Source organism: Drosophila hydei, unplaced genomic scaffold (assembly GCF_003285905.1).
Source record: "Drosophila hydei strain 15085-1641.00,03,60 unplaced genomic scaffold, DhydRS2 tig00000001-arrow-pilon, whole genome shotgun sequence".
Lineage (NCBI taxonomy): Eukaryota > Metazoa > Arthropoda > Insecta > Diptera > Drosophilidae > Drosophila > Drosophila hydei.
Genome location: NW_022045643.1, coordinates 7,354,057 through 7,380,137, shown reverse-complemented (window position 1 = coordinate 7,380,137; position 26,081 = coordinate 7,354,057). Strand labels below are relative to the sequence as shown.

The 26,081-nt window shown below is 39.9% G+C and overlaps 5 protein-coding genes across 11 annotated transcripts in view; 2 read left to right on the top strand and 3 right to left on the bottom strand.

Annotated features, from left to right (window-relative positions):
* Window positions 1-552: 552 nt before the first annotated feature.
* LOC111604529 lies at window positions 553-4,303 on the top strand. Its single transcript, XM_023322627.2, has 5 exons — window positions 553-676; window positions 3,506-3,566; window positions 3,623-3,697; window positions 3,780-4,037; window positions 4,100-4,303. Exons 1-5 carry the CDS (start codon window positions 553-555, stop codon window positions 4,197-4,199), a joined length of 618 nt encoding a protein of 205 aa, XP_023178395.2. The 3' UTR covers window positions 4,200-4,303.
* Window positions 4,304-5,560: 1,257 nt separating this feature from the next.
* Window positions 5,561-16,384, bottom strand: LOC111604508 (glycogen-binding subunit 76A). Of its 4 annotated transcripts, none has more exons than XM_023322601.2 (3): window positions 16,248-16,384; window positions 10,197-10,420; window positions 5,561-8,318 (listed from the first exon to the last, which is right to left on the bottom strand). In XM_023322601.2, exons 2-3 carry the CDS (start codon window positions 10,362-10,364, stop codon window positions 6,651-6,653), a joined length of 1,836 nt encoding a protein of 611 aa, XP_023178369.2. In that variant the 5' UTR covers window positions 10,365-10,420; window positions 16,248-16,384; the 3' UTR covers window positions 5,561-6,650. The 4 variants fall into 4 exon arrangements, with proteins under 4 accessions (XP_023178369.2, XP_023178368.2, XP_023178370.2 ...); XM_023322600.2 differs by lacking the exon at window positions 16,248-16,384 and adding an exon at window positions 13,313-13,498; XM_023322602.2 differs by lacking the exon at window positions 16,248-16,384 and adding an exon at window positions 13,338-13,498.
* On the bottom strand, window positions 8,488-9,230 carry LOC111604509 (peroxiredoxin 1-like). The gene has a single exon (XM_023322604.2). The coding sequence runs from the start codon at window positions 9,132-9,134 to the stop codon at window positions 8,547-8,549; it is 588 nt and encodes a 195-aa protein (XP_023178372.1). The 5' UTR covers window positions 9,135-9,230; the 3' UTR covers window positions 8,488-8,546.
* A 2,899-nt stretch (window positions 16,385-19,283) lies between the features above and the next one.
* Window positions 19,284-21,433, top strand: LOC111604523 (uncharacterized protein ZK177.8). Of its 3 annotated transcripts, none has more exons than XM_023322622.2 (5): window positions 19,284-19,602; window positions 20,117-20,283; window positions 20,337-20,508; window positions 20,573-20,702; window positions 20,764-20,908. In XM_023322622.2, exons 1-5 carry the CDS (start codon window positions 19,468-19,470, stop codon window positions 20,820-20,822), a joined length of 663 nt encoding a protein of 220 aa, XP_023178390.2. In that variant the 5' UTR covers window positions 19,284-19,467; the 3' UTR covers window positions 20,823-20,908. The 3 variants fall into 3 exon arrangements, with proteins under 3 accessions (XP_023178390.2, XP_023178388.2, XP_023178389.2); XM_023322620.2 differs by adding an exon at window positions 21,341-21,433 and having other exon boundaries at window positions 19,286-19,602; window positions 20,573-21,273; XM_023322621.2 differs by lacking the exon at window positions 19,284-19,602 and adding exons at window positions 19,840-20,059; window positions 21,341-21,433 and having other exon boundaries at window positions 20,573-21,273.
* A 523-nt stretch (window positions 21,434-21,956) lies between these two features.
* Window positions 21,957-26,081, bottom strand: part of LOC111605109 (heparan sulfate 2-O-sulfotransferase pipe) — a 44,841-nt gene continuing 40,716 nt past the window's right edge. Inside the window, exons 4-6 of one of the 2 annotated variants that reach the window (XM_030225963.1) lie at window positions 22,522-23,081; window positions 22,306-22,460; window positions 21,957-22,245 (exon numbers count right to left, since the gene is read on the bottom strand). In XM_030225963.1, coding sequence (XP_030081823.1) covers window positions 22,040-22,245; window positions 22,306-22,460; window positions 22,522-23,081 — 921 coding nt within the window. In that variant the 3' untranslated portion in view covers window positions 21,957-22,039. Of the gene's footprint in view, window positions 22,246-22,305; window positions 22,461-22,521; window positions 23,082-23,843; window positions 24,034-24,103; window positions 24,259-24,313; window positions 24,874-26,081 lie in introns of those variants that run through there. The other variant, XM_023323452.2, reaches the window with a different exon arrangement.

Below are 26,081 nucleotides of genomic sequence, written 5' to 3'. Positions count from 1 at the left end.
CTCAGTTGTTGACGTTCTGCGTGTGGCGCGGCGCAGGTAGCTGAATGCTGCATGTTAACGGTAATTTGCAGCCATTAGTTGCCACACACACACAGTGCTACGGTGATTAAGTGCTGCTGCTACTGAAAAGGAAAACGAATTATACGTGCAAACGTTGAAAGTGTCGGTCGCATTACGCATACGCAGCGTATGCTGGCTCAAAGTGAACGCTGAAATTTAAAAGTGTAACGAGCTGCTTATTGTTTCTTTATTCGTTAGTCGTGCTGTTGTTGTCGCCAGTGTCCCCGCTATCCTTGGCAATCGTCGGGCAGTCGCTTGCCAAGAAATTGGATACGTTGCCGTAAAAGTTCACTTGATTTATATTCAATGCACAACACAATGTGTCTTCCCAGCTAAGTCCCGCTGAGCTTACGTTGGTCCACGAGTATTAGCCGATGTATTAACGTGGCCACTGGACTGCCAATCTGTTGGCCGTTGTAGTTGGGAAATGTGCAACCGAAACGCTTAAAGGAAAAAATAACAAAAACAAAAAATATAATTTATAAGTGCAGCATGAGTCAACCGCATCAACAACATGAGCAGCTGCAACGACGTCGTCGCCATTGCCGTCAGCCGGTCGAGCCTTGCGACTGTTTACGTCCTGTGATAAGAGTTTTTGGTCTGCTGACTTCATTCGGTAAGCACACACACACACACACTCGTGCACTTATGCGTGCACTCATGTGAGCCATATGAGCTGGAAGCATATAAGCTGCATTTAACTCAGGTGCCGTTTAATGTCGCATGAGGCTAAGAAGTTAATCTTGTAACGATTTATACAATTTATTTACGTTATATTTAATATTGAATTGAAAAACTGCTTAGAAATGCAAGGAAATCGGAACAACAATTATTTTCCTAAGACTTTAGGATGCAAACATTTCTTTTCATTTCTCATGATTTACAGACTTTTTTAAGTGAATGGTCTTAAATGCCACAGCAGCACTAGATCTAATTAAAGTTTTGTATTTTTAATTATTTTGTCTATTTTAAAATAATTATAAACTAATTATTTGTTTTTATATATTTTTTCTTTATTGCTATTATTTAAATAATAAATTTTATATTTACTTTATATTATTTTATTTCCAGCTTTTTTCAGCCCCACAACCTCTGCATTCCTGTTTTAATGAACAACCCCAAAGGGAATGTAAAGTTAATGCTTTTGGGACATTTACATTCTAGTCTTACAATAATGTGACTATTGGTTAAATTTTACATTTTGAAAGCTGAAATGAATATTTGAATTAACTAACAAAAGTCTGCCTAAGCTGCTAGAAGCTGCTCAAACATATTCTGTCTGCTGAGTTTAGTCAACTCTCTTTGATATCTAGTTTAGCATGTTAAATTCAAGAATATTAAAACCAAATTATAGTTGATTGAATTGCTGATACAACTATATGATTAAGTGTACATTTTTAGCAAGTTCATGCTTCTAGAGGAAGCTCGAGTTAATTTCTTCACCATTTCAATGCAATTTATAATCTGTCCAAAACGAGTTTTGCATATGCTACAGTTATTAAATTTAGCTTTAACGCTTGTCATGCCCAGCCCGTACACTTCCCATGAGTGTCATCTGTATCCTGGCTCATCCAGCGCTCCCTCGTCTAATGCACTTGTAATGGTCGCCTTCAATAGTGCAACAGTCTTCACAAGCGAGCCTGACCAGCCCCAACTGGGAAATGTGATAAATGAGCGATGCTTAAGCCAGCAACGTGCCAGCAGCAACGGCAGCCGCAGCTGCTGCTTGGGTCAAGTTCAAAATGATTCTTCCAGCAATATTGTTTTTGTTTGGACCAAGTCTGCCAGTCTGCATTATACAAAACAACTCACAGTTCATAAACCTCAGCGCTGCGTGCTGCTCACAGATCTGATAGCCCAGCAAACAAAAAACCGAAGCAGTGCACAGAAGCTCTCTCAGGGCCATTAACAAGGCATTGGCCCTCTTTTACTATTTTTTTTTTCTGTAGTCAGCAGCTGCATTCGCACATCCTTGGCAAGTGCAACCCTTTATGGTTTTTATCCCTATGCACGGATATTTTTGTTGTTGGCTTTCTGGCGCCAGTCGCTTGGCCCCCTCCAAATAAAAAAAAAAATAACTTCAGCTGGATGTCCCATGCCCAACTTAATCACGCAGAGAGCTGCGCATAATTTTTGCCTAGTTTTTATTTGATTTTCTATAGACGCACGTTTCATCGACTATTCAGCTTTTTTTTTTTGTTGCTTTAGTTGATGCTCTCAAAGCGTTTAATGTAATTGGTTTGGCTTTGGTTTTTGGCCTGTGGACTGCGGACTGTGCGGCCAAAGCTCATTTGCCTTTATCTGCAGTCCAATCGAATTTGTTTTCCCGGCGCATACAATAACAACTTAATTAGATTGAATTTTGAGTAGATTTGCGTCTTTCTCGTGCTGCTTCTTGTTGACTTTGTTGTTGTTGCTTTGTGAGTCATAATTTACACATAGGGAAAGTAACCGCTGATAGGCATAATATGGTTAGAATCTAATATAAATATATATATTGTGTATATGCGTTGAGCAAGTGGGTAGCTCGAGAAGTTCTAAGTGTGGGCAAATTAACGTAAAGAAATCTGCATTTTTATACAATAAATAGCACAGATCAACTGGATTTACTAACTACTACAACTATCCTTTAGACTATCGAAGATTGTTGATGATTTTAAAGCTGAGCTCTCATCTGTATTCTAATCTGCATATACATAATAGCCAAATTAGCTCAGTATTCCCAACAAAAAATTAAATTTAAAGCCTTACATTTGGTACCTAAACAACTGAATTTTACACTTAAATAATAGAATTTATTAAAGTCGTCACATATTACTCTAGTCTTCAGATTTAAGGTTTCAGATTCTAGGCTGCAGGTTCGAATTCAGTTTATGACAAAGAACTGACAAATCTCCAAAAGGCTAAGCTGAAACTTAATTTTGATTTCGAATTCAGCACCTGAAAAAACTTTGAAAAGTATCAGAAATGCTAAGCTTATTCCCAAAATTGTTATATATTTGGCTTTTTTTTAAGGATTTTTGAGGGTTTTAACAATTATATATAGTTTGCATATACATATAACAATAATTTGTTAATAATTAATGTAGCATAAATTATATTTATTATTTTTTTACTCCTATAGAAGAAAGTTCTAAGTCTTCAATATTTTGCTAACTATAACTAAGTCTCAATCTTGTTAAGCTACTTGCAAAACTTCTACTTCAACCCTCGCACATAGCGACTGTCTCATCAATGTAACTTAGATTACATATTTGCGTTTTGGCATATTTTATGGCCCCCAAGCAAATGTTATTTGCTTCGAGACAATTCTATATTGTTTTATACGCATATATTCTGTAGCACGCAAGGCTCATAACACAGCTTCAACTCCAACTCCGACTCCTGCTCCACTGCCAATGTCTTGAGCAGCCAACAGCCAATTTGTGGTCATTTTTCATTTCAGTTATCTGCGGAGTGGGCGTTGATGTCTACATGCATGGCTATCAGGCGGGCCTCTACATACTGTGAGTCTGAACACTTTGCTTTGTCGTGGATCATAAAAATTTTAATGCTCGGGCAGTTTTTCAGCTTTGCTGGTGCTGTTCATCGAGATAAAATGGCTGATAAACATATTCCTGCAGCTTCAGTGCGGCGAGTAAGCAAGGAGTTCGATGAAAGGACGGCCATAAATTTAATGCTTGCGCGCAAATATATATTTATTTATTTTTAATTTTCAGTGATAATTACCACAGCCGCGGCTGCTGCCTGAACTGCTGGCGTTTGTCAGCATGGCTGGGCAGCTGGCGGCCGACGCCCATTTATGTCGCCATGGGCGTGGCCTTGATACTCTTTCCCCACAATCTGTGGCTGAGCTATGTGGCGGGCATGCTTCTCCTGCTCTTGGCGCAGCTGCGTCTCTGCACGCTGCTAAGATTCGGCGGTGGCGCTGGTCACTTCAAGGACGTGGGTCTGTTGCCACACTGCGATTTTGAGAAGTAGCACATGCCACATTCAACAAATTGGTGACCACTTAAACTGTTTGCTTAATTGCTTGCAGAGTCTCCAGCTTCGTGGACAGCGTGGAGGAGGATTTCGCTGAGGTCAGCGTCTCGCAGCCGGACGACGAGGACCCGCCCATGGAAGATGAGGTTTGCTAATGGTTTCTAGCATCTGTAACAGAGATCTGTATCTGAAATGCTCTTGTCTTGCATTTCCTCTTGACTGCAAATGCAATTTATTTACACATAAGTCAAACTTTAGCTAGAACGCATATGCAGTGTATATAATTTGCCATGTTCAAATCGTTTTTCCTATACTGTTCAAGAACTCTTTATTTCAATATGACTGTACTGCATATATGTATAAATATTACAATAATATATTTCAATTCAAATTTGTATTAAAACAGTTTTTTATAATAAAAACTTGAAGCTGAATTGTACAAGAATCCATTCATAGCATTGAGCTTTTGCAAGCAGGCAAAACATTACACAGTTGTTTGCCGGGTAAACAGTGCGCATGTCTAACAGGGTGGCAACGCCAGCCAAAGGAATTTGCTTTTGAAGTTTTTTCTCCAGGAAATATCCGTTACACTTAGTTCTGTCCGAAATGAAAAGAAATTCAAAAAGTTTACTGGGTAAAGTTTATTTATTTATTAAATCTTTAGTTATGACATTGAATCGCCCCGCACGCTAGATAAACTAATTTTAACAATCTGTACCTTGAAGACAATGTTCTTTGGAACTGTTTTTCTAGGCAATTTTTTATAAGCAGTCACATGTGTGTGGGTGTGTGTGGGTATAATATTCAAATTATTTTTGGGCTGGCTGTCATTATACTCACGCTTCAGTCTAATTGTTAATGGGTGCCGTTGCTGTGGGGCGTTCGAAAAGTTGTTTTCTTTTCTCACTTGATTTCATAGTTTTTTTTGTCGCATGTTGTATAAATATTTTGTAACTTTTAAAGTTAGTTCTTTTATTGGGTTGGTATCTTTACATGTTTGCTATGCAATAAACATATATAACATTATTATAGAGTTGCTTCATTAACTTTTACGTAGTTTTCCCAATTGAAAACGTTGAGGTAGCTGCGTTTTGTTTTCGTTCTTCATTTTGTTTTTAGTGTATTTTATTTAACAATTAACTATTTGTATTAGGTTCTTGGTTATCCCTGATATATATATATATATATATATATATATATATAAATATATGTATGTGTGTATGTGAATGGTGTGGGTCAGATGTGTTGGACATTGTTTTGTGTCTTGTGTTCAAAGTGTTCTATGATAACTCTCTACAGGTGAGATGAACCGAACCTCTTTCTTAAACTTAAAATTTAATAAACGAAAACAAGCCACAAAAGTGTAACTACAATTTATTATAGTTTTTTATTTCGTATATTTTATATATATTATGTTGTATGTATGTATATCGTTTATATGTGTGTGTATATTATACATAAAAAACATCGAAATCGTAAAATAAAGTCGAACTAAATTTAAAATAAAAATAGAAATAAAAATTAAACAGAAAACAAAAAACAAAAACATTTAATAATTATTATTTTGGCATAGCGAAAAACGAGATTGTTCAGCATGTGGCAAAGGGGGTCGTGAGGGGGCGGGGCGGACGGTTCTAGGAAATTCTGTACTTGTCTCTCATAGATGAGCCCAGATGCAAACTATTGAGTTCGCAAGCATTTTGGCGCCTTGGAGTTAAATGCGCATCTGTTGGCACATTTTCTAACGAGTTTCTTATCATTTTTATTTTTGGCAAGAGATTCGGCTAAGGCTTGTTGCTCCGCCTTGTAGTAGTAGTTGGCTAATGTGTGTTGTAGCCCGTTGAAAGTCTTATGGTAAACTTGAATTGACTAGAAAATAAAAGTTTTTTATTTGGTTGTAGTTACAGTTGTAAACAGAGTTAACTGAATCGAGGAGCTACTGTAGCTTCGCCTCCCTACACATGGCTGAACAATCCATAAACCATAAATATAATATTTATATAAGGAGAATTACAGAAACGAAAATTGTAGTAGACATTAAAAACTGTTCATCATTGATCATTATCATCATCATTCATCATTCATCATCATTAGTTATCACTTGCTCTTCTTATAACGTAAGACTAATAACTATCATTGGGATTCATTCGCGCTTTGCTGGCACTGTTTATTCATATATTTAGTTCGGGCCAATCTTTAACTTTAACTTGGTAATCGAAGCGGCTGCCTCTGCTCCAACATCTCCGTCTTCTGCTTCAATTTCACTCTATAAAAATATAAACATTTGCCTTACATACACGTACATAGAAGAGTTAGAGAGAGAGAGATAGAGATAGAGAGATAGTGAGAGTATGTGAGGGGTGTCTGTATGTGTGTGTGTGGGGAGGATTGGGGATTGCACCTTGCTCTATATAGTTTATGATCTCTGATCTCTGGGTGTGACAGAAGTCCTTGGCACACGCCGTCAAGACCGTCACCAATTGCTGATGTCCAATGGCATTGACGGCGCTGTGCCTTGCTTGGACATTGACTGCAACGACCCGCGTCCGCGTCGTCTACTGCCTCCTCGGAGTGCCCCCGTAACTGCTACTAACTAGATGTTTAGTTTAGTAGAACGAACTGCACCAGGCATCGCCCGCTGTGGGGCTTAGCAGGCCGACCAAATTGCTGCCATGATGCGACTGCACGGCGCCATTCGCCACAGACGCCGGCGATGCCGTGTGATTCGAGCTGGGCAAGCACTGGAAGCAGTAGTTGGCGCCATAATTGTTATCCCAAAACTGTTGACCCTTGCACTGAAAGCGTACGGCAAACTCCAAACGTTGGCCCACATGCAGCGAATTGCCGAAGAGCACAAACGTAAACTTGTCGGAGAAGCCGTCGCACGAGTTCTCCACGTAGTTGGCCTGCAGATCTGCAAAGCTGCGCCAGCCGTCCAGCGAGTAGCGCACATGCACAGATTTGTGGAAGTCCAGATTGCGTACACGCACCGAACCGGCGATTGTCTGATTGATGCTGTCGGTGACAGCGGCGTTCTCCAGCGACACCTGTTTCTCGCGCACCGCATCGAGGAATGTGGCCAGGCCGCCAGGCTGCTGGAACAGCGGCATCAACAGCTTGTCGGACTTGGGTCCCAGCTGCAGCGGCGGCTCTGTGTCGAGTATTTCCAAATCCTCGAACGCCGACTTCGGTATAGTTGGTATTTCGTCCAGGAAAGTTTTCACATCCGCCAAGTCCAGGCCAAGCACATCAGCAAAGCGCACGATTTTCTTGCGGCCCGGCGTGCCCGGCGGCGTTTTGCCCGTTTTCAGTGAGGAGCAGCGTCGCACGCGCTGCGGCCGACAATCGTCCTCATCGTCTGTGGTGTCTATGCCGTGGCTCTGGCGCGTTTTCTCCTTGGCCTCGTCGACATCCTGTTGAGCCTGTTCCAGTTGTGCCAGCTCCACGTTCACAGTTAGACTGCTGCTCTCCGTGCATTTGTCCACCTCATCTGTGCCGCTGTCTGGCGTTTTCTGTTCCTCCACGACTTCGGCCGCTGGTGCTATGTTTTCATTATCAAGCTTCTGCTCTTCTGATGCTTCTATATAGCCATTGACCAATGCTGGCTCATCCACTTGCTCCTCGCTAAAGCCATTGTCTGGACTCTTGATGCTTTCGCTGTGCAGCTGCAGCTCGCTTAGTATTTGCGCCTGCAGCAGCGTTTCATCTTCCGCTTCTCTTGCCTGCTCCGCCTGCTGCTGTTCCAATTCTTTATTCACCTGCTCCTGCTCCTTCTGCTGCTGCTGCTGCTGCTGCTCATCGCCATTTGTTAATGGCTCATGTGTTCCGTTCAATTGCAATGTATTTACAAATTCATTGAGCTCCGTTCCGGGCACTTTGCTGCGCTCTGTCTGTGTCGGCTGTTTGGTGGTGACCAGCAGCTCCTGCGGCACAGTGCCTATGCTGCTGCTGCTGCCGGTAGCGGCATCAAAGTAGGGACCATCTGTGCTGCTGTGACTGCTCGCCGCCGAGGCGCACGCATAGCCAGACTCAGCCGTTGAGTTGTGTGGTGTATTCGAGGCGGTTTCTATGAGACGCAGGTACTCGCACTCATCCACTGGGCTGCCTGGCGATTCCAGCTCGCAGTCAAAGTCGAAAAACGAATCTGACTCTTGGCGCAGTGGCTGCAGATCGGTGACAGTCTGTTCCGATTCGTGTGCATTAACCCAGGTGTTGGTATTGCTGCCATTTATGATCGGCTCATCCTCTGCATTGGCAGCCCCCTCCTCGTTAGTCTACATTTCAAAGAACGGGAAGAGATAGACCAGAAAGAACTGATTAATAATCGTATAAATGTTGCCTAAAAACTTATTTTGTCTACGACTGCAGCTAGGGTTGCTCATAGATAAATTCTTAAAAATAATGGAATATTTCTCATTTATTAATGTTTAGATATTTGTATAATATGAAGAACATTTCTTCTTGCACTCCCTCGTGTATTAAGCTTTAATATGTACTCAATGTTAGAAGGCATTCTTGAAGTAATCCTCTTTGCCAGAGTTGTCAGGTTTCATGGCTTTGGAGCCGGGTCTCCAATTGACTGGACAAACTTCGCCAAACTCATCGGTATATTGAAAGGCCTGGACCAAACGCAATGCTTCCTCCACGCTGCGTCCCACGCCCAAATCGTTCACCGAGACGTGCCGTACGTAGCCAAGACGATCGATTATGAACATGCCTCGGTTTGCCATGCCTGTTGCCTCGTCCAGCATATAATAGTCGCGAGCTATCTTCATGGACTTATCTGCCCACAACGGAATATCTATTTCGCCGAGGCCACCCGCCTTGCGTGGCTGCATCATCCAAGCGCAGTGGGAATAGTGACTGTCCGTCGAACAGCCAATCACCTCACAGCCTATATTTCGGAACTCCTGGGCCCGATCACTGAATGCATGCAATTCCGTTGGACATACGAACGAGAAGTTGGCCGGATAGAAAATCAGCGTCACATATTTGCCGCGATACTCTTGAAGTGTCATCACGCGAAACACGCTTATTGCCATCACAGCAATCGAATTAATCTCAGGAGCTGGCTTGCGCAGTAAATTCATTTTAGCAGTTGTGACAGCACTATACAAATATTAGGTAACTCGTACGAAGCCTGAATAAATTTACTCGATCAACACAAGGCTGAGCTACGGCTTGATAATAATGCGATTGCTTGGATCGAATAATTTTTTATAATTTTTAACTTATATTACAAATATACTGGTACATAGAAAGTAGGATGAATAGTGTGTAAGCCTCAGCCGTAAGTAGGAACTAGATAAATTATTTTGGACTAAGCTCTTTACATGAATATTGATACTGATAAGAGGAATGATAATAAAAATGCTAATACTAATAGATAATGAACGTGATAATGATAATGATAATGATAATGATAATGATAATGATAATGATAATGATAATGATAATGATAATGATAATGATAATGATAATGATAATGATAATGATAATGATAATGATAATGATAATGATAATGATAATGATAATGATAATGATAATGATAATGATAATGATAATGATAATGATAATGATAATGATAATGATAATGATAATGATAATGATAATGATAATGATAATGATAATGATAATGATAATGATAATGATAATGATAATGATAATGATAATGATAATGATAATGATAATGATAATGATAATGATAATGATAATGATAATGATAATGATAATGATAATGATAATGATAATGATAATGATAATGATAATGATAATGATAATGATAATGATAATGATAATGATAATGATAATGATAATGATAATGATAATGATAATGATAATGATAATGATAATGATAATGATAATGATAATGATAATGATAATGATAATGATAATGATAATGATAATGATAATGATAATGATAATGATAATGATAATGATAATGATAATGACACTAATAAAATGATATAGATATATGATAGTTATTATCATGATAATGGTAATGATAATCACTCCCCTGCTCTCGCTCTCTGCTCGTTCTTCTCCTGCTCCTGGTCCTGCTCCTCCCTCTCCCCCTCCTCTTCTTTCTCTCCCTTCCCTCTCCCCCGTCTCCTTCGCTGCTCCTTATTATACCTTAGTTATTGCCAGCTCACCTGTGATCCCAAGGTGCGCAGCTTTGAGGACAAACTGCGCGCGAATGCCTCGGCACGACCACGGCATGATGACATCCCTATGTTTGGTATTATGGAGATAATGCTGCAGGGCGGCCTGTTGTCCGGCGTGCTACTGAGTGTTAATGGTATATCGCCGGGTTCATTCATTTACGTCACGTCAATATTGCGATGCGCGGTGGGCGACGTCGGCAACTGCAACAATGCTGCAAAATCAAATAGATACATTCATTATAGCCAGAATGATAGATAGATATACTTAGATGACGTGTCCGCTGGCATTATTATTTTCGTATACTGACTAAAGCCAAGAAACAGGCGAGATTTTCGCAAGTAAACAAATAAATTTTGCTCGAATTGTTTTGCTTTCGCTACATTTTCCTTTCAGTTCTGTTATTTTTTGTTTCTATGGGAAAAACAGCTGGCAATTATTTTTTATATTTTGCGCGATTGAATTAATTTTAGCTGCCTGTCAATTATTTAAATAGCCTATTCGGGCTATTATGAGCAGTCGGCATTTGCACTAATGCATTTTTAGCATACTCACAGCTCGACAAATATATCAAATGCTTCAAGTTATTTCGCTATAGCATATTTTGGGGATCTGTGCGCTTTGCGCACTTCAAATATGTGATAGCAAAAATATAAAAAAAATTGTATTATATCATCGGATAAGCGCGTGACAATGCTGCATATGTTAATGAAGTCTGAAGTGTTTTACATATTTGTATTAAATAACATTTAATTGAAAGGGGTCTCTGCTTTGGTGGCACGTGATCAAGTGACGCTCAGCATGAGTTGGATAATAGAATTTAAGCACACCCCCCAAAAACCCAATTGCCGAATACTAATTGCAGCTTGTTTTTTGTTTTTGGCAGGTGGTTCGCCTTTTTATTGTTGACGCTGTATCAAGTGCGACACGTGCTGGCCCGATCAGGTGCCGAAAGGCACGCCCACCTACAGTAAGCCAATTCAGTTATAGCCCAACCCAAGAGGAGGACAGCGAATGCACCAATCGCGTCGCTGTTTTTTTTTTGTTGTGTTTAATTGGCCTTGAACTTAGCCACATTTTTGTTGTGTTTGGGCTTTTCTATACAATTTTTGCTGGCAGCCTGCACAGGAAGCTTAATAAACATTGAATTAAAGCTTTGCCAAAGGCTGCAAGGCACAAATGTAATAAAATAAAGAAGCAATTGCCAATCGATCGACTTAAGGAGGTCAGCAGCATTGTGTTTACTTATTACTTAGTGCTCCATTAGGCAAAGAACTGCATGAATTATCTAGTTGTATATACGGCGTTGCATGTGGCGTTCTGACATATTTGTGAATCATATTGCCACCTTTGGTTGCATATTGAGAGAGCGAGAGCGCATCGCATTCACTTTGGTTCAGTCCCTTTTTTGCTAGAGCCAAATGAAAATGGTTTTTGGACCAGGTCCAAATGCCTAAATGCGTTTTGGGAGGCGGCAGATGACGCGCAAAATAGATAGAGAGTGAGATAGAGAGATAATGGGGCAAAGAGTGAGATAGAAGAAAGTACGAAACTTTTATGGGAAAACATTTCGGAAATTATTAAATTAATTCCAGTGGCTGTCAAAACTAACAGGAACTAGAAAGCTGTAAAATTATAAAAAAAATGCCAACTAATTGAGAATGTTATATAATTTATGACCAAATAGCACTCCAATGAACATGACAATTTCGTTCTAAAGAAGTTCAATGTACTAATAAAGAAATATAAGAAAATTATTTTTACATCATATACTAAAAAACTCAAAATAGAATTCAGATATTTTTTAAATCATAATAAAATCATAGATTTATCTAGTATCTGTGGGCATTCGTATAATGCATGCAAATCAGTGGAAACTAAGAATTTGCTAAAAATAAAAATTGAACAACGCAGATGTATAATTCCAAAAGGAACATTTCCGTTTTTAACTTTTCTATTATACTTTTTATTTTTATATTTGTGGCAGTGAAATTTATAACGTCTTTCAACTGAATTTATGCTTTGTTTTGATGAGTAGCTCATAATGTTCTTGTACTTTCTGGCAAGTGCGTCGTCTTCGGCTGCCACGCAGTGTTCAAAAAAATAAACTTAGATAGATGCTTCTCAGGCCTGTTTGTGGTGTCACCCGTAAGCAGCTTAATTGAATTAAATTGGGCCAAATGTGTGGCCCGGCATGTTAATCAATTGATATGTCTCTGTCTGTATCTAAAGTGGGACCCTCACAACTCACGCACACTGGGGCAGCAAGAGCTTTTGCATAGAGTTTGATTAGTTAACTTTGTTTTGTGGTCAACGAAACTGAACCAAACGAGCAAATAATAAACGACATGCGCCTCTAAGGTGTCAATTTAAAGATAGAAGATCTATTGGCCACGGACCGAAGGTCAACTAAAATAAATCTATATATATTAAGTTATATTGTATTCAAGCCTCGGCCTGGTCGCTAGTTAGTCACAGCTGCTTAGTAAGCAGTCCGAAATTAGTTGCACTAATTAATGTTCGTCTGCTCTGCTTGCACCTTTCTATTTGTCGACTGACTCATTGGCTGTATATATACGGAAATATGAAAATATTATCAAAAAACTATAATAAGTGGCCTGATTAGGTACGCATTTCACAGATGATATTGCACTTTGTATTTCTACACAGCTACCTAGGTACTCGGCTATATAATCTAATGCGACTTGGTTATAGGCAGTGCGTATTTGTTTATAAGCCATTAAACAACTGCTTAAATATCTCAATTAAATATATTAACAACATTTGAATTGAATTAGTTAGTTGAGACTATCTTCATCTTAGATCTTAGATAAAATTCCTTATCGATTGCCAGTCGAAAGGCATTCCATTGTATATTTAATAGACTGAAGAGTTTGGGTTGAGTTCACCTGGCACTGACGTGACTTTAAGGGTGCGGGGGCGTTATTTAATCATGCCGCGCCGGCGTTTCGATTATGAGTATTGATAACGAATTTACATTTATTTATAGCCATCGATTTGAAAACAGAGCGCACTTTCTGACCCGTTTTGAGCTGAACCGAATCGAATGGAACCGAACCGAACGAGCGCCGTCTCGCTTACTCACATACACCAACGGCTGCTGCTGCTACCTGATCGCTTGGTAACCCGTTTCCGTTACCGATTCGTGTTGAGGCACCAACTCTAATATACACTGGCTACTTTATTGGGGGAAACGACAACTTTACGGTCTCGGACTGGGACTGCACCACGTCTGCGGTGGTTCTGTGGCGAGCATGCACTGAAAGCGTTTTTTTTTATTTATATATATTTTTTGGCATTAAGCGAACTTGCGCTGATTGATAAGGCAGCAAAATCGAAGCGCAGCAAATCGCACCGCCAGCGTCTGGCCTGTCACTGATCAACTGAGATGTCTCTGTGCCCTGTGTGTGTGTGTGTGTGTGTGTGTGTGTGTGAACATTTGTAACAGTAGCTGCAGCGGCATCTGTAGCCGTGTATCACGTATCTGTGTGTGAGCTTGTATGGGTAAGCGTAATCGCTGCAATCCCAAAGGTAAGACAAATGCAGCGACTGAGGCGATCATCTGCCCGCACCTTGCCGCAGCCATTGCCAGACAGCCGCTTGCATAGAGAAATGCTCGTGATCAGCGACGTCGTAGTCTACTACCCTCTGAGAGCGACAGAGAGAGAGAAAGAGAAGGGGCATCATGCTATGCTGATCAACTGTGCCACATTAATTATTAGATAGGACACGTAGAAATTGCTTAAGGCAATATTTAATAAATATATATATTTTAACTGAATTAAAGCATAATTTAGAATCAGCTGGAATCAAGGTGCAGAAAGCTAGTTTAAACATAGTAAAATTTAACTAAGTCGGCTCTTTAGGGTATTTAAACTTCGTGGCTTTCCCTTACATGAGCTGAATTTGTTCGCAAATATCTTTACTGCCCATAGTATTTACGATCTGGCTTATCAGCTACACAAATGGCTGTCAACGAAAGCCACTTGTCAGAAATGATATCCCGCTGCGATTTTGATAATATGTTATCCAAATGTTGCGGCTATTAGCGATTCGTTATGTTCGAATCGTTATCAGTGCACGTTTCAGATTTGCTTTTGCTTTGTACAAATTGATTGCTGTTGTAATAAGGGATTTAGCAGATAAGTTTCACAGATGAGAAACTAGAAAGAGAGACGCCAATAGCTGAACATGAACTGGCTAAACTAATGTCTCTCTCTCTATGAGACACTTTGTATGTTAGCTTTGAACTTACTTTGGCTCATTTATCAAAAATAGCATTAGCTAAAGCGAAAGGCCTTCAATTATCCTCACATGATCTTGCATAATTATTAACTACGTCTGTATATAATGAGAATATCTATGTATTTCTGTATCTTCTATATGCAATTCTACATAAGATTTCCATACTTTAATTTGGCATTTCTTTTTGCTGTTCTGTGCCACCCACTCTACAAGCCACAACAGCTGACTGTGCTGGCGCTGAATGATATTTCTTATTTATAAATAAGCAAGATAATATATTAATATATATACATATATATATATGTATATATGTATCTTCATAATATATATATTTTTTATTTATGGCGAATTAACCAAATTGACAAACACACGTAACATGCCACACCGCCTATGGATTGTATGCTACTGCGTCTTCAGCGCCTTTGCGACACCAGGAGCGCCGGAGCTGTGGAAACTTTGGCGGGCACCCAATCGATTGTTGGTTAATTTTTTTGGATGTCAAAACAATCAATAGATTATACAGCTCATAAAGCTCATGCACAAGCGACACGTTTTATGTCAAGTTGCGTCCACGGATAGCGCTAAGTAGTCAAGTATCTCGCGGCTACATAGCTCGGTGTGTGTGCGCGTGTGTGTGTGTGCCGCGGTCAGTGCGTGTTTCGTCTTTGGTGTGGGTGGCTCTTTTGGCGGGGCAGCGCGTGTATTTTATTTATATTTGTATGACATTGCTACCCACCGAAATGTCAAAAGCAAACAAAGCCAAGCACGGCCACAATAATAATAATAATAATAATAAAAGCAACAACAACAACAACAGCAATGCGAAAATCGCTTGTGCCGTATTGGATCCAGACACACGCGCAGATACAGATACATTTGCACAGATACTTTCGATTTTCACATGCTTTCGTTTTCCGCTGGCTTCGCTTACAGCTCATGCTTTGATTTGAATGGGCCATTTATTGAAGCCTCTTTGGGTTAGTAGTCTCTGAGCATTGCCAAAGATGGTGTCAAGGGCTGGGCAAAGATTTTCCTTTGTTTGTGTTTCATGTCAAATAGATAAACAGATAGACAAATAGAATAGTAGGTGTAATTTGCTTTGAAGAAATGCCGATTGCTCATATCTCTAACTGGCATAACAGTAGCTAAGTTGTTTTTCTCTTTTGGCCAATTGTGTTTGTAGGAAATGGAAAATAGGTGGGCAAGAGTATGTGAAGGAGAAATTGTTTCTCTATAGCTTGGAATTTAAATATGTAAATTGGTAAGCTATAAATATCTATCAAAATTAATGTAATAAAGCTATGAATTTCTGAGTCTAGAGTCATTAATATTGAGTGATGGACAAATTTATTATATTCAATAAAAATTATTTAAAATATATATATAACACATAAAATTAATCGAAAATATAAAATATATATAATATATAAAATATATAATATTTATAAAATATATAAAATATGTAAACTATATTAATTAAAACTCCATTAAATCTGTGTAAAGCTAACAGCAAAAATTGTCATTTCCCTAGAAAATTCTACTTAATTTATTCATGTTCCATGTTCCACTCGTATTCAGTTCAATGTCAAAATAAAAAAATTGAAACACTTGTTCATAATTATATAAATTATGACTACAACAATGCGGCCTGGCTAATTTGTATAGGGCAAACAATAGCAAAAAAAATTATGCACGCACAGCTTATGTATATAAAAGATTCGCATATGCGTGTGTATATAGCCATGATTCTATTATGATTACAAATTTTTACTAACCTGCCTGAGTTGTTGTTGAGTTTTTTAGTTCCAATAGATTTCCTTTTTTCTATTCTCCAAGTTTCTGGCCTGCCCGTTGACGTTGTAATAAAAAAATATGTGTTGTCAGAGCTGTCGCATAAATATCGCATATATATATATATATAATATATATATCTATATATTTATGTTTATATATATATTTATATATGGTATATACAGTTTGGAAGTCGTCGTTATGTTTGGCTATGTATTGCGTGCTTTGGTATCGTTATGTAGTAGTATATACATAGCCACCGCTGCCTTAAAACTGTGCCAAGGAGGTGACCCAGCGAGTGGGGCTGACGAAGGATTTGCCTGGCCTGAACTTTCACTTTTAGTGCACACACGCGCACACACTCACGTTTTGTGCCCACAGATGGCGCTAGTTGCTTAGATAACACTTTTCGTTTCTTTACTTTTTTCTATTTTTTTTTTAATATTTTATTATCAAATTGTGTGCACTGTTTTGAAGGCGGATATGTTTGGTTTAAGACTTTATTTTATTTGACGTATTTTTACGAGCCTTTCTCTCTTTCTTTCACACACGCGACGGCTGGGGAAAGTTGTGTTTATGAAAACAGGGGCTAAGACCGTCGGGTTCTATTCGTGGCGAATGTCAAGCACGCCGAGACACACACAACAGCTCACGCCAAATACGATATACAAAATTTCAATTTCAATTTAAATCCATTTCTGTATTTTGCCAGCGCTCGTCGTGGCAGCCGTGGCAGCACCGCCAGTTGTAGTGGCAACGACGGCGACTTGGTCGCAATAAGAGTGTCATTCAAGGGCATTGCAAGGTCGTAGCAGCTCACCAGCAGTCGACAGTCGGCAGTCGGTTCTCGGTAGTCGCTAGTCGGCAGTTGCGTCTTTCGCCCACTGGCGGCGGGCTACGCTGCTGAGAGTACGCATTGGCATGGGCCTTATTCAGATACATATACAAAGATACGAGCACTTTTTCGCAACCAAAAAGAGAATTTGTTCACATTCAGAGAGCGTCAGCGGTGTGCATGAGAATTGAGAGTTGGAGAGCAGCAGCTACCGGGTAGATCGCACGCTGCGCTTTAATTAGTATTAATTTGCCTTCAGTAGCTGATACTCAACGGCAACTGCTGCTGCTACTGCGAGCGTATCTTATAGATACAGTAACGCTTTAACTCACGAATGGCTTTCTAGAAATTTGTAACTGCGACCAGACGCGTCGGCTGCTGCATTGCGTTGCGATGCGTTTGCGATTCAGCCTGCCTGCTCGCCCGTGCGGTTGTCCTGTCGTGTGGCAACTGACTAATAGAATTCAAGCATGTTGCAAGCTTTGCGGCATGCCAGAAACTCTCACTTTTCTCTATACTTCATCTGCTCTCCGTCTAATACAATGGGTGGGCTTGGGTGGTGTTGGCGTGTTCTGAGAGAGGGAGAGGGAGAATCACCAATTTCTTTGCTATCGAACAGTGGTATAAAAGCTTAGGTAAATCCAAAGAAATTTAAAGTTCATTGATAAATTATTAAAATGTTAAAGGTTAAATGCTAATATGCGTAAATTGTCTAAATAAGTATATTTAATAAAGAATTTATAATTTGAACCATTATTATAAAATATATGGAACAAGTTAGTTCAGCTCACTAGCTAGCTTCCGCTTCCCTTGTCTTATTCCATTTCCACCCCAAAATTTAGTATTACCTGTTCCAGAACTATTATAAACTATTTAAAAAATCGGAATAAGCCAATTAATATTGTCCCACTGTATCATGATGTGCTGCTCACATAGTCTCATTACGCTCTCTTACTCTCTCTCAGTTCTTCTCACTCCACCTAGTCAAGTGTAAAACCGGCGTTTTTTTTATAGTTTTATTTTGTTATTGTTTTGCTTAATGTTTGTTAACAATTTTCTTCATTGTTTTGTTTAGTTTTCAGTTTGTTTTTAATTTGCAATTTATTTATTGTTTTGCCAGCTGCCAGCTTGTCTAAGATATTTTGCGTGCATACATATACTAATATGCTTGCCTCTGTGTGTCTCTGCATGAACATATTGCATATATGTACGTATATTATTTAATACCTTGGGAGCTCTGTGCTCCTCTCTCTCATCTTAAAGGTGCGTTGACCGCAATTGGCCTGCTTGATGCAACAGTACTGCAATTACTGTGCTCTCAATGTGTATGTGTAATATGCAGATGCAGCTGTACATGTGCAGATATGTATGTATTTGTGTACATGCTGGCCTGGGCATTGTATTCATACGTAACTCGAAATTATCCAAACAATCAAGCGTACGAACTATTCCGCTACGCTATGGGTGTAGTTCTCTCATCTGCTCGCATTATCTCTCTCTCTCTCTATCTCTCTTGGTCTGTTGCTCTGCTATTTGGATAATTCGCTCTTTTGTTCCACTTTCAGCTGTGGGTCAAAAGCTACTTTCGCTTTCATTTCAATGCGACGGCGCTCTCCCACAAACAAAAATCATTCTTTATTATTTACCTCTGCCACCGCACACTGATTGTGTCTAGAAGCTGGTTTAAATTTGCTTTAAAGCGGCTTTATTTAGCGCGTGATTTTGATTTGGTAATAATTATTTATAGCAATTTATATCCCGGAGTTCTTATATTTGATAGAAATTTAATGATTTAGATAATCAAACTTTAAACATTATATATATTTTATATGACTATCAATAAATATTAATTTTAACTTCAGTTAACAGTGTATTTTAAATGATTTTTTAATTGCTGTTGCACAATTTTAAATATCACTATTTTCTAACCATTTTATAAAATGTAAATCATTTGTAATATAAAACTAAAAATATATTTGCATACTTTTAGGTGAAAATCATATTTCATTTCTAGTTTGATAAACCACCTTTATTACAATTTTAACTTAAAAAATAATAAAAAACATTGCGATTTGTCAAAGTACTTCCATTTATTTCGAATTTAGTTAATGTTTTTATTCGGAGAAAGCTTTTCTGCGCAACTGCTTTGCAGCCCTGGTAGCAAACTAGGTTGAAGCTTAACATCCCTGTACTCGTTGCAGACAGCTGACTCGCTCTGACGATTGTTTTTACGTGTTTGATGTTTGCCAATTGCAAAATAAGCTTTAAATACGACGCTTAATACGTGTTTCCTGTGGCGTTTTCGCCTTCATATTGTACTGTCTCACCTACGCCGTCAGCAGAAGCGAAAGCTAAATTATATATACCAGATGTCAGCCACTTTGGTGTGTGCCAATTCCCAAAATCAGCAGTCTACGCAGGTGCCCGCTTTACCAATTCAGCAGCAGCAGCTTCTACTACGACAGCAGTTGCTGGGCTGCGATGGGGCAGCCACAGTTCCCAATGTAAGTGCAATTTTCATTTATAATCTGCGAAGGTCAGTCAATTCAGAGCATCAGCCCAGTGACTCGTTGCCATGGCAACTGTAAACAGTTGGATTTTGGTTCTGAGCACAGCTGATTCTCCCCTACAATTGCATTCAATTGAAGTTGAGCATATTTCAACTTATATGTTGTATGTAACCAAAACCAGCTGAATGTGCAGTATATTAAATGTCATGTAACAATGCTCTTAACTATTTAATAGCTTCATTCGTCATATTTTTGAGTTGAACACAAATCGAAATACAAAATACACATAAACAAGCCCTGCCTCGTATCGTATTTCGTTTCATGCCTTCTCACAGGCCATTTGAATCTCAATACAAGAACTTGCCTAACCAGTGAGCAGCTTGGTATTTGTCAGTTCTCAGTTGTTTGCGGAGGCGACACATACGAAGAGTCCCAAGCATAGGAAAGCAAAGTAAATTTCATTACCAAGTTCACTATATTTTTTCCTATATAAATTTGTTTTCTCTAGATGCTGATTGAGGATGAGGTTCATGGTGTCATTGAAATCCCAAGCCACATTGAGGAGATTCTGAATCATGAGATATTCCAGCGCCTCAAAAGAGTTAAACAAACGGGCTTACTGTCATTGGCCGTAAATCCAGCGTCTACTCAGACGCGGTACGAGCACTGCATTGGGTGAGCAGCTGGTGATGTGAAATGGAAATTAATTAACCTCAGCTGAATTACAGTACATACAAAAGCGCGCAAGATTTGCTGACTGCCCTGAAGCGAAATTCTAACTATGAGCGGGAACTGCCAGAATGGTGTCGACAATCGGTAGAGATTGCGGCGCTGCTACATGATGTCGGACACGGTCCATTTTCGCATTACTGGGAACAAGTTTGTGGTAAAAGCTTCGATGTGAGTAACTGTCAACTGTTTATATTTGTTATACTATAATACTAATATGCGGCTAATTCCGTAGCATGAGCAAAACGGTCTTGTCTGCGTGGATAAGATATTTGCTGACATGAAAAGCGAAATATTGCGGTCTCTTCGCGATGACAATAACGGGCGAGGTGTTCAATTGATCAAGGCGCTGATTCTGGATAAAAGTGAGTTGCTCACTTATCCAATGATGGGACATGGCTACCTCTTTGATATTATTCACAACAGTCGCAGCGGTCTCGATGTGGACAAATGGGACTATCTACGGCGCGATAACAAGCGCCTGAAGTTGCTGAGCGACGAAGATATGCAATTCGATGACGTCTTCCTCAAGGCACGCATTGCACCCGATGGCCAACGCATTGAGTACCGTTACGACGACTTTCATCTGATATATAAGCTCTATATGGCACGGTGGCGCCTCCACATAGGTGCCTACCAGCAGCCCAAGGCTCTGGCCTTCGATTACATCTTGTGCAAGATTGTACGGCGCTGTAAGCCACACCTATTGGATGTGAGAGCTGATTCCAAGGAGTGGCTAGATTTATATGATGATCATGTACTGCAGTTGATAGACTGCGATCCCCTAACAGTTTACCTACGTTCACCGGAACGCTGGATTGAGTCAGCTCCCTGTGACGGCAATAATGAGGAATGTGTGTGCGTGCTACGTAAGAAGACGGCGCCTGGCGTTGACATGCATTCCGATGAGTCCTATCCGCTGTATGGCGACCCCAGGTACGTTTCTCATATCATTTGAATACAATGAACTGTTTATATTCATTCTATTTTATTTTGTCAACAGTAAGAAACGCAGCTTTGATCGACTAACCACTCCGACCACAATCAGCGCTTGCTATACTTTGCAATAGCCACACGTCAACAGCGAGACTCAATAAGTCCTATTTATATTTGTTTACGTTCTTTATGTTTGTCATTATATATTTTAATTAATAAACTACAAAGTGTGTTTTCAACTCAGAAATATCTTTTTGTTCTGCTTATTGAACTCTGTCGTAATCTTGGCCAGGTTTCATATAATATATATATTGATAGCAATTGGGGCAATCAGCTGCTTTGACTCTATGTCAACCCAATTCTTTTCGATTTTATTCCCTCTTATTCGGTGCCTTTTGAAATTAAGAAATTACTGTATTTTATAGTTCTTATAATAAAATTTATTATTTTTACAGTTTGTGAGCTTAAAATTCTTATCGCTATTTAAGATTAGGCGTTTATAAACAACAAATTTCAACAGTTCACTTGAAGACATCACAATTCGAATGCATTTTTCATAATCACTAACTAAACAATATAAATATGTTTATGCTTTTGTATATAATATATGAATAAGTTGTAAAGACCATTTTGAAATATACAAAAATGTTAAACAATCAATTATTTTCTACAATATGCTTGGGCTCGTATGGAAGGGTAGCGCAGTTGGCTACAGGATCGATTATTATTTTTACAAATGTGAACAGCATTGCGCCCGGAGGTTGACTCAGTTGCGCTCTATTGCTGCTGCATGTGCCGTTATAATCCGCTGCGGCAGGTGGGCAGCCAGGTACTGCTTGTGCAGTCGCTGGCGACAGAATTGATAGAACTCGATTTCATTTGTGAAGTTGCGACGCACGATGTCCTTGACGTGCTCGCTCACAGGCGGCTTGAAGTTGTTTTTGTTGATCTTGGTCAGATACTCGGCACTATCTGCAGGAATATAAAATAATTTTAGTATTGATTTTCTCTTAAAACTTTTATTTTACTAACTCGCATAGATATCCCGCACGCCCTCAAAGAAGCGTGGCACATATTTCTCCAATACAGAGAGCGTTGTATTGAAGTCTTCCAGGACACCAACCACGGCGTATTGCTGCTCCACAGCAAACTTGGCACGCTCCAAGGCGCCCACCGTGTTGAAGGGACTGTGGAGGCAAGAAATATATATTGCACATGATTTTTTTTTCTTAATAGTTGCCAACTCACGTGCACTCGTAATCATGTCCGCAGAAGAACAAGCTCTGGCGACGATGATCGCCAATGCCCTCGACTGTGACGCCTTGAGTGTAGGTGCACTCCTGATCACCGCTGAGCACGCACGTCTCGAAGTCCTTCTTCAGCCAGGCTGGATGCGGCAGCGGCAGGTCTGGGAATGCCGCCTTGCGCTCCACAAAATACCAAGGAGCACGCACATAGTAGAACCAACTAATCACACGCTCCACGGGATCACGCACCACATTCAAGTAAATCGGCGTGGGCAAATTGAACTTGGTGAAGTTGGTGAAGCAGACGTGCTTAATGAACACTGATGGTTCGGGCAGCTCACTGATGACCTCGGCCATTTCCTGCTGCTGATCCTCGGCCAGGCGTATGGTCTCCACCTTTTGGACGGCGTCGCGATGAAACTGAAAGTTGTTGCGCTCCGACAGGCGACGCAGCAGCTCCATAAATGTCTGGCTGCCCACCTTGGGCACGCGATTAAAGAAGACCAGCTCCATCTGGGCCTTGCGCGTGTTGTTCAGATCGCGCACATTAAGCGTGGCCATCTGATGCAAGAGAAATAGAACGTGTTAGAATAGAGAAGAGACGAATTAGATTGAGTCTATTTTGTTTTTTAATTTAATTTGCCTTTTGTTATTAGCTGCAAACATAGTTACCTCATGTTCCTTGGTGTTTGATATTTAATTGGTTTCTAAATATATTCAAAAAGAGTACAAGAAATCGCAACTTGCTATGTGAAAAGAGCTTTAAGCAGCTTAAAGCTGCAAAGCTAACTATTTAGGGACAAGAACATTCAGCTTCAATATTCCAAGCAGCTTTAAAACTTGAAACCAGATTAAAAATAAATATAATTATTTAATATATTTTATTATTAATTATGTTATATGATATTATTATTTTTTATTATTTTTTTTAGTTTTTCAAAATTATAAACAAATTTTTATTTTTAACATATAGTTTTAGTTTAATTTTTGGAGATTTAATTTTTTTGTTTATTTTTCTTATATTATATTATATATTTTTATATTCAGCTGCTGCAAATTTTATAAAAAATATAAAAACCTTTTTTTAATAATTAATTTTTACAGATTTAATTTTATGTTTATTATTTTTTATTATATTTTATGAATATTTATTATGTTATTATTATTATGTATTAGATTTAATTTTATGTTTATTATTTTGTATAATATTTTATTAATATTTATTATGTTATATATTATTATTATTTTCAGCTGCTGCAAGTTTTATAAAAATATAAAAAACGTTTATTTCATATTAATTTTAAATTTAATTTTTGGCATAAATTGAGATTAATCGTGTTGTCGCATCAGTGCACATTCTTCTCCAGTTGCAGCGCCAAATACTGTTTGTATAGCCGCTGCTTGCAGAAATTATAGAAGTCATATTCCCGGCTAAAATTACGCCTTACCATAGCCCTAACATCGGCATCCACTGCATAGCCACGATTGAAATTTCTATAGCTTTGTTTGTGCACTGCGAAGAGAGGGAGAGAAAGAGGCTGGGGATTGGGATTGGGAATAGGATATGATAAGAGTTAACCTACAGCTGTACAGGGAGCGCGCATGATTGAAATATCGCGGCACGTACTTCTCCAATACAGTGAGCGTAATGTTTGGCTGCTCCCAAGTGCCCACCACGGAGTATTCCTTGTCCACATTGCGTTTGGCCAGTTGCACTCCATAGCGGGTATTGAAGGGTCTGCAGTTGGGTAAATTGTACTGTAATCGTCGCAGTCCTTAAGGGCTTTACTCACAAGCAGTCCACGTCATTGCCGCAAAAGAACAAGGATTGTCTCTTGAAGTCCTTGACTTCATCTTTCACCGAATATTCTATATATTGACACTCGGGACTGGCACGGCGTACGCATTCATTGAAGCTCTGCTTGTACCAGGCATCCGTGTGCTGGGAATAGCCCGGATAGATGTTGCGACTTATCATCTGCTTCGTCAGCGTGCGCTGCTGATAATAATTATCGATCATGCGCTCCACGGGATCTCGGACTAGGGATATATAAATGGGTTTGCGTCGATAATATGCCCCGAAGTTGATCCAATTGCCGTGCGCCAGATAAAGCGTGCCATTCTCCAGTCGACTGACCCAGCGCGTCTCAATCCTCTCCTCCTTCGACGTGCGCATGCGACTCAATCTGCGCACAGGTCCCTTGAGCACCAGGTTGACGCTGTTATGCTCGCAGAGCAGGCGCAGCAGCGGAAACATGTGCTGAGTGCCCACGCGAGTTGGACGATTAAAGACGACGACCCGACGTCGAGCACGTCGCGTATTGTTCAGCCGCAGCGTGGTAACATTGATGAGCTAAGAGAGCAGTTTTTAGCTAGATAATTGTAAGCCCAGACAACACAGATAATTGTGAGTAAGCAAAGGGTGAGTTACAAAAGATATGCGAAGGGGAACTATGAATTCGACTAGACTCTAAATAACTAATATATGTAGAAATCAGAAGACTTTTATTTATAGATCAGGCCATGTATATATATACTATGTGATATCTTTGGGTCTGTTGAGATAAATGCTTTAATTGCTTGCTAATTGATGCCTGCTTAGGATCTATGCGAAGTTGAAGCGCTCCAGCTCCGCCCGCTTCAGCGCTATGTACTGCTTGAAGAGGCGCTGTTTGCAGAAGTAGTAGAAATCATATTCATAGGTAAAATTACGCTTGACCATGGCTCTAACGTCTGCATCGACTTGCGGCTTGCGATTGTTACGATTTCGATTCTCTAGCGAGCTCTGATACACTGCAAAAAGTAAATTGTATTTAGCTGCAGCTCAGCCAGCGTGTGGCGTCTTACTTGGATAGAGCGCGGTGGCACGTGCAAAATAGCGCGGTATATAGTGCTCCAGCACGGTGAGGGTAATATTTGTTTCCTCCCAGGTGCCCACAACGGCGTACTCCTCCTCGACCCTGCGTTTGGCCATTTGTATGGCCAGCGGCGAGTCGAAGGGTCTGCAAGCAACCGAATGGCTTAAGAAATGTTGCTGGCCCCATTGCTTAAGCCATTAACAATTGGGATCAAAAGCGAGATATATCTTCTACTCTTTCAATGAACTTCAGAGTCTTAGAGACGAAATGTTGCTCAATGCTAAACTCTGCTTTGCTTGACACCGCATGTTAATGGGTTAAGGGTGCCCAGGGGCTACTCACAGACAATCCCGATCGTGACCGCAGAAGAATAGCGACTGTCGCTTATAGTTGCCCACGTTATCTTTGACCGAATACGGCACATATTGGCATTCGACGTCGCCGCTGCGAACGCAATCGTTGAAGCTTTTCGTGAACCAGGCGCGGGGCTTGAGTGTGGCACTTTGGTGCTTTCTGTAGAATATGGCATTGAAGTAGGAGTTGCGCACATAGTAATACCAGCTGATCATGCGCTCCACGGGATCACGCACCAGGTTGATATAGATGGGCTTGGGCAGGTTGTATTGATGGAAGTCGATCCACGAGGTGTGCTCGATGTAGACAGTGCCTGGATCTTGGTTATAAAGGCGGAGAGCGCGCTTGA

Excerpts from the sequence above, each read along its gene's own strand:
- LOC111604529 (XM_023322627.2), top strand. The coding sequence starts at position 553 with ATGAGTCAACCGCATCAACAACATGAGCAGCTGCAACGACGTCGTCGC. Across the intron at positions 677-3,505 it reads TGGTCTGCTGACTTCATTCG|TTATCTGCGGAGTGGGCGTT; the intron begins GTAAGCACACAC and ends TTTTCATTTCAG. Across the intron at positions 4,038-4,099 it reads CCACACTGCGATTTTGAGAA|AGTCTCCAGCTTCGTGGACA; the intron begins GTAGCACATGCC and ends AATTGCTTGCAG.
- LOC111604509 (XM_023322604.2), bottom strand. The coding sequence starts at position 9,134 with ATGAATTTACTGCGCAAGCCAGCTCCTGAGATTAATTCGATTGCTGTG.
- LOC111604508 (XM_023322601.2), bottom strand. The coding sequence starts at position 10,364 with ATGAATGAACCCGGCGATATACCATTAACACTCAGTAGCACGCCGGAC. Across the intron at positions 8,319-10,196 it reads TGCGCACCTTGGGATCACAG|ACTAACGAGGAGGGGGCTGC; the intron begins GTGAGCTGGCAA and ends TTTGAAATGTAG.
- LOC111604523 (XM_023322620.2), top strand. The coding sequence starts at position 19,468 with ATGTCAGCCACTTTGGTGTGTGCCAATTCCCAAAATCAGCAGTCTACG. Across the intron at positions 19,603-20,116 it reads GGGCAGCCACAGTTCCCAAT|ATGCTGATTGAGGATGAGGT; the intron begins GTAAGTGCAATT and ends TGTTTTCTCTAG. Across the intron at positions 20,509-20,572 it reads TTTGTGGTAAAAGCTTCGAT|CATGAGCAAAACGGTCTTGT; the intron begins GTGAGTAACTGT and ends CTAATTCCGTAG.